At 35.2% G+C, this 7,337-nt stretch overlaps 1 protein-coding gene across 1 annotated transcript; it reads right to left on the bottom strand.

The window, feature by feature from the left end:
- Positions 1 to 3,333: 3,333 nt before the first annotated feature.
- LOC140875836 (probable carotenoid cleavage dioxygenase 4, chloroplastic) lies at positions 3,334 to 6,492 on the bottom strand. Its single transcript, XM_073279642.1, has 2 exons — positions 5,061 to 6,492; positions 3,334 to 3,855 (listed from the first exon to the last, which is right to left on the bottom strand). The coding sequence occupies exons 1-2, from the start codon at positions 6,455 to 6,457 to the stop codon at positions 3,495 to 3,497; spliced, it is 1,758 nt and encodes a 585-aa protein (XP_073135743.1). The 5' UTR covers positions 6,458 to 6,492; the 3' UTR covers positions 3,334 to 3,494.
- Between the last annotated feature and the right edge of the window lie 845 nt (positions 6,493 to 7,337).

Genomic DNA, 7,337 nt, shown 5'->3' with positions numbered 1-7,337 from the left:
AGGATCGAAGAACCTTGTTCACCATAGTTTCACTCGCAATCGGTCCTCCAAGAGCATGCGCCTCTGTAGATATCTCCCTAAGTTTATTATCATAATCAACAATAGATTCATTCTCACCCATCCTGATATTCTCAAATCTTGCGTTCAACAATCTCAATCTTGTTCTTCTTACGATATCAGTTCCTTCACAGTGTTCTTGAAGAGCATCACATGCATGCATCTTTAGCAACAGTGCAGTCAGCAATGATTCCATACATCACAGTTGCAAAAATTGCATTGAGTGCTTTAGCATTGTAGCTTGAACTTTATGTTTCTTCGGCAGTTCAAGTTTCTTCTTTCTTGATGATATAGTCTCCATCTTCATCTAACGTCTTTGGAGGAGTCCAACCAGTCAGAATACTTTGCCAAGCACGAACATCCATAGCTTTGATAGTATATCGCATCCTATTCTTCCATAGTGCATAATTCGTGCCATCAAGGACCAGAGGTTTCAGGAACGAGTTTGCAACAGACGATGAGTCCATCTTATTCCCTGTAATAAAATAAACAAACCAAGATCAGTTCTTAGTGTATCAAGAATATGGCTCTGATGCCATTTATAAGAAAATAGGGTTGTACATAAACAGTTTGAGGTGTTGTCACAAGGTGTTGACAACACCTACAATAACACCTTGAGTAATTTGCAGCGGAATATAATTAAAGCGTAAATAAAATAAACAAGCAACCAATTAAATAGACTCAAATGATTTAAGCAAGAGTATAAAATACTCTTGCAGCGCCTCAGGACAAAACTTCACTAGAAAATTTTCAAAGAGTTTTACAAACCCTAACACTAGTGATTATTGTAAAATTCAATTTCTCAAAACAAGTGAGAAAATAAATAGTAAACGTTCTCCTAAAAACATTCTATATGAAATAGAATAATGAAAACACAGTAAGGAGAAAAACTATGTTGAAGTCAAAATCACACAAGCAGCACACTTCTTGATCTCCAATCTTCAAGTGTTCTACACGGCTTCAAGTTGTCACAGCTTCAACTAAGCTTCAGAGAGATCTTCAGCTTTTCACAATGTACGTACTTAGGTTCTCACGTTTTTTTCTCTATCAATCTCTCTCTCTTGTATACGCCTATCTCAAAATAAATAGGTCAAGAATCCTTCTTCAATATGTTTTCTTGTAGGCGTAGGATTCCTTTGATTTGATCATATCAAATCTACACAAATAAAGAAAGATAAATATTAGATATGATATGTTAAATATTCTAATCAGCTTATCAATATTGCAAATAGGAAATAAATCACATAAATAAAGATTACTTCATGTCCAAGAAAGACAAAATATATTAAATAAAATCTTTTTCAAAATAGGATGATTTTAAGAAATAAAATATTCCTTTCAGAGGTAAAACTTGCAAATTTATTAATCAGTAGAAGTATTCGTAATTATAAGATTTATCAATAAAAAAAATCACTTGTTCCCATATAACTGAAAACAGGAAGAAATAACAAAATGAGAAATTGTATGAGTTACCACATTTGTCATACGACGACTATGAAATAGCTTCACATTACTAGGAGAAATGCTTAAGAGATGTTGGACTGCAGAGGCAGCCGCACCAATATTGTAGCTCAGAACATCTTCCTGATTAGTGACTGCTTGCATCGTAGGAGAGATTCTGATGAGAGCTGATGAATTTGGAGTACTCCCTTCTCATTAACGGTCTGCAACCCTTCACGAAGTGCTTCTAGTTCTGTATGAGTCACAGAAGTTGGTTGCTGAATCGGCTTCCCAAATGCAATTATTAGTCGCCCTTCATGATAACGAACTACACCCCCTATAGCAAACTAGATACAATTCACATGATAAGTTTCTAAGGTAGTGTTTGCAAATCTCTAAAAATAAGTGATTATAAAGATTTTCTTAACAAATGTGTTAAGAGAATCTTCATAATCACTTATTTTTAGAAGTTTCAAACACTACCTAAACATGCATGTAATGTAGTTTTCAAATTAGCGGATTGTGATAAAAATAAAATAAAAATAGTGGACTAGAACCTTGAATTAACTGAGAACGTGACTGTTAGATGTTTCACGTTGACTTGATTAAGATTTTTAGTGTTGTATATATATATGGATTTGAATAATTCTTCTCATTTGATCTGGTTTTTGTGTGGAGTTGGACCCAAATATTTGATGTTAACATGGTATTAGTGTTCAGACCATCGTTATGTTCTGGACTATACTTACGGACTTGAATATCTAGTTTTTTATACACACACAAAAATATATATATAGATGCGCAAAAGGTACGTTAATGGTAAATTATGCTATATACTGCATGTGAGATCATTTTACTAAAACTCCACAAAACCAAAATAAAATTAAATATGATACTAAACGAAAGTACTAATTTTAGCTAGCATCTCAACAACCATTTTACAAGGTACTATGCATAGATTTATTCAAAATAAGTGAATCAGTTGTGTATAATTTTCAAACCATAAAAGTAACCTGAACTTCAATTACACGTCTTTTTTTAATTTATGCAAATCTTCTGTCGGAATTAAATAATGTTTAGGGGGGAAAATTTGGTTCATTATTTTTTCCAGTTTTGGATTTTGCTCTATTAATTTTCAAATTTTAATTTTGTTATATTAAATCTTAATTTTTGACTATTTTTATGTACCATTGTACGCGGATGGACTATGACAAGCCAGCAATTTCCGACATCATGTTTGTATTTCTTAATTGTTTGATTATCTAAAATATTTGAATTCTGGAAAATGTAAACTCGGTTCTTTATATAATTCGTTTTGCAATTTTGATAATTTATTTTGTATTTTAGTTTTAATAAGTTATCTTTGTTGTTTTTTAAATGAAATTCACTTTTCCACGTGTTGTTGATGTATCAATTGCAGACTGGAAATTAAAGAAATTTTTAAAATATTAAATTTGGATCAACTTCACTGTGCTCCTCTAACTTTATGGTTATATAATATCCATAAATATACCCAATTAAAACATATAATACAAAAATTTGGACATATCATACCACCATTATAATCTTACATAACGTTGATATATATGTGTCAAGTCATAAGTGTCACATAAACACTTCCACGCATTGGAAAAAAATATTAAAATTGGAAAATAAACTATAAAAGTCTCTTAATGATGAAAGATACCAAACTAAAATTAATTTTGATAACATAGATTATAAAAATCAAATGGGAAAATTTTTTACCTTTAAATTACATTTTTATCAAAAAAATATATTAACTCTAATAAAGCAACAAATGCTTAATATATAAGAATAAAAGGCCATTCTAGGATATGCACATTATCTACAATTTTCCATTATGTCTAAAATTTACAATATTGTTATGTGTAGTTTACAAGTTACACCTTTAATCACATATCTTTGAAACATTCTCGTTCTGCAAATACATTTGACACCCTATATATGAAATATTGAAATTTATGCCTCACCCTTTTTCATAGTCTGATTAGATCATTCTCCCTAACAAAGAGCCCGTGGAAGCCATAAGGGACCCGACCAGGTAGCTTCACGGCCGCAACAATGTCAAGCTCCGGCGATTTTGCATCCATCACTAAAAACCTCGATTCCCCGTTAGTCTCATCGTGTACATAGGTAACCAAGTATCCATCATCTTCATCGGCGTTTGGATCATTAGGCTCCCGAGCCACAAAGAATGGCTCTCCACCGAAGCAACCTTGCCCGAACAACCGGCTTGCTACCGTGCAGTCACGACGGTCACCATCGGACACGGAAACGTCCAACTTCACGACCCCAGATATTTTAGGCATTGGATCCCCTATTGCCCCATACACATACCTACAAAATGTATATATATTCATTTTGAGCTCAAACTAGTAGAAACTAGAAAGTCGGGTTTCTATCACAACCTATGGGAAACTGTAAATTTAGTTTTTTATGTTTGTCACTTTGCGATTTTAGTCCTTTATGTTTTCTTATTTCAGTTTTAGTCTTGCATGTTTCGATTTTTTACAATTTCGGTTCTTTTTACTCGAAAATGCTTACGTGGTGGCACTGTACACGTCAGCTCCACATCAGCACTGAATTGGTCAGTGCCACGTCGGAAAAATGACTAAAATTGCCAAAAAATAAAGATAGCGGACTAAAACTGAAATTTGAAAATATAAAGGACTGAAATCGCAAAGTGCCAAATATACAGAACCAAAAAAGCAATTTTTCCTCCAACCTATTTACCTAACTTCTAAGTACAATTACTATGAAGTTTGACACACTCTTTAAGTCTTAAATTTTTACATCAAAATTCATCCACATAATATTTTTTATAAAAAAATCTTTATAATTGCCTTTATTTCTTAAATATTATGCTATAATTTTATTGACTATGTCTGATATTTTTATAGTAAGCTTGGTTTAGGAATTAGAACCACACAAAATTAAATCTTACATATTTTTTTTAAAAATAAAAGTATTAATTATATATAGCACATCAATCGGATTAACGTAGTGTTTGAGAGATCTTATAGAAATCGCTTCTCAACTTTTCGTCAACAAAATTCCAAAATTTTGTTAAAAAAAGCTGAAAAATAATTCCTAAAAGATTTTTCAAACACTAATTAAATCTATTGAACTTGGATAATCCTCTTTATTGAGTTAGCATTTGAGATGAAATTAATTAAGGTCAAATCCATCATCATAACCTAGTATCAAAATACAGACCCACCATTATAGCTAGGTTCAAAAGCCTTAATGAAACATCCATTAATACCTTATACTTAAACTTCACCTTCCAGTCGTTCATTATAGAGCGGAAGTGTGGATTGGTTGTGTTAAATATCCACGTTGATTGGATTAAATCCTTAAAACTTGGACAATCCTAGCTCTTGAGCTATAGCCCGAATTAAGTTCATCATCTTTTAAAAAAATAATAATAATAAATCTTACTTTTTCTTAACAAGGCAAAAAAAAAAGAGAGAATATATGATTAATTAGTCAAATGTAAATCTTAAAAATCCGAGGTTATGTTAATTAAATCATATACGTACTTGTTCTTCTTGGCCACAAAAGCAGGATTAATGACACAGAAATCGAGATTCCAGGTAGCCAGAGGGAATCTGGATACGAACCCCGTCTGGAGTTGGATTCTCACCATCTCCACCGAAGCGTGTATCAGATCCATCCTTTCCAGCGTATGCTCCACCGACAGAATGTTGGGCGCCAACAGAACGATCGTGTTCCCCTCATCTGATTCTTCATCCCATGCGTTAATGGCGTGAATCGTGTTCAATCCCGGAACTTCGAACCACTTCATCTGCGATTCATCGGCGGCGTATCTCGGGATCACGCCGATTCGCGGCACTTTTGATGGGTTTGCACCTACCGGAGAACCGCCGGAGATCATCTCCATTGGGTTCATCCCGATTTGTATTTCGTTGAATATGGCGTACTTTTTTGTGATGGCGAAGTCGTGGAGGAAAGATGGGCTGGTCATGGAGAAAATGGGCACGTCGGCCTGTTTTTCTCCGACGGAGTTGATTCGGAAGAAGGTTAGAAATGGAGGCATGGGGCCGTACCGGAAAGCGAAGGTTTCCCCTGTTTCGGGGTCGATTTTGGGGTGGGCCGTCATGCTCATGAAGAGCTTCCGGTTGAAATCATGGCGGCCGAGTGTGTGGATTTCTCCGTCGGAGTCTATTTTTACGGAGTACGGGAGATCGGATTCGCCTAAGGCGTAGAGATTTCCACTGATCAGAGACAGGCTAGTGTTTGCTAAGCCGGCGCCTTCCGTCGGGTTGAACTGGCCGGCGAGTACACGCGCGACGGCGAGGGCCCCACGCGCCGCCGAGGCGGAAAGGCCGTTGAAGCCGGAGAAGACGTTGGGGATGACGGAGAATCCCTTCTCGCGTTCTACTCTGTATTTGTAAGTCTTGACGTAACGGCTGCAGAGTGTTGCTTTGCCGCCGGAGATTCTGATGGAATGGAGCATCCCGTCGCCGTCGAATAGGTGGTAAGGTCCGCGGGGGAGGAACTGAGGATTCGGGCCGTTTCGGATGTACGCGCCGTCGAGGGACGGTGGGAGAGAGCCTTCCACGACTTCGCATGCCGTCGGGGGAAGCTCGCGCACAGGAGCAAAGTTGTCGGAGAGGACGAACTTCGGGTCGACGGAGGAGCGGAGAGGAGGGTCGATGAAGGTGTTGATGAAATTGTCGGCTGCATTGAAGATAGTCGCCGGGAGTGATGGCGGATCTGTTGTTTTTCTTGGAGACGGCGGCGTGGGGGCGGTGTGGGTGGTGGATAATGGTGGGGTTGGTTTCTTGAGTGGCTGAGACGGTGGCCTTTCGGCGGCGGTGCGTGGCTTTTCTTCGATGCTCACCGATGAAATGCGAGGATAATTGAGCTTTATAGAAACTTTAGGGTGGAAAGTTGGAGAAATTCGAAAATCCATAGTTCTATAGTTCAATGGACCCTAAGAAATGAAGATGAAATACTTAATATTAAATATGTATATATATAGATATTTTTTGGCATGAACACAAAATCATATTCATATATATATATATATATATATAGTTTTTTTATGGTTCTCAATAACTATGCCCAATTTCGTGCCCACCATATACAATAGGTGAGTTGACCAGCACAATTGGTGAGTTGACTTATACATGATGGACACAGAATTGGACATAGTTGTCGGACACCATAAAAGAATTTTATATATATATATATATATATATATATATATATATATATATATATATATCAAATATTTGAAAACATGCAAGTCCTCATCATTTGAGTTTACTACATTTGATGTATGTATCTTCATCAAAACTCCAATGTGTAAAAATGGAGAAATCATTTCGGTTACTTTATGACAAGTTCATTTTTGTTCATAGGCCTAATTAATATTCATTTTGAATCCTATAACATAATTAACCCTTCCGATATCAGCTCACGAACATTATTCTTTCCAATAATTTGGTGAAGTGTAAATGGAAATTGTAATTATATCTTTCTCTAAATAATATTAATAATGTCAAAAAAAATATAAAATAGCTAACTTATTGATTTATCTATGATTTTATCACACTTCATATAGTTTTAAATTTTTTAAAATTATTATTTTATTTTAATACAAATTTTTTTTAGTTAACTCATCATGTTAGTTTTTTTTTATTTTTTTATTACCAGAACTCATTATTTATAAAAAGATGTCGGTATTATATGCATTTATCTTGTGAAAGAGACGTCGATATTATATGAAAAATCTGCGCCATGATTTTTCTTTTGTCCGCTCTTTTTTAAAAATAAAATAAAATAAAACT

The sequence above is a fragment of the Henckelia pumila genome, chromosome 1 (assembly GCF_033568475.1).
Source record: "Henckelia pumila isolate YLH828 chromosome 1, ASM3356847v2, whole genome shotgun sequence".
Lineage (NCBI taxonomy): Eukaryota > Viridiplantae > Streptophyta > Magnoliopsida > Lamiales > Gesneriaceae > Henckelia > Henckelia pumila.
Note: the sequence above shows the minus strand (reverse complement) of the source record. Positions and strands in the feature narration are given on the sequence as shown.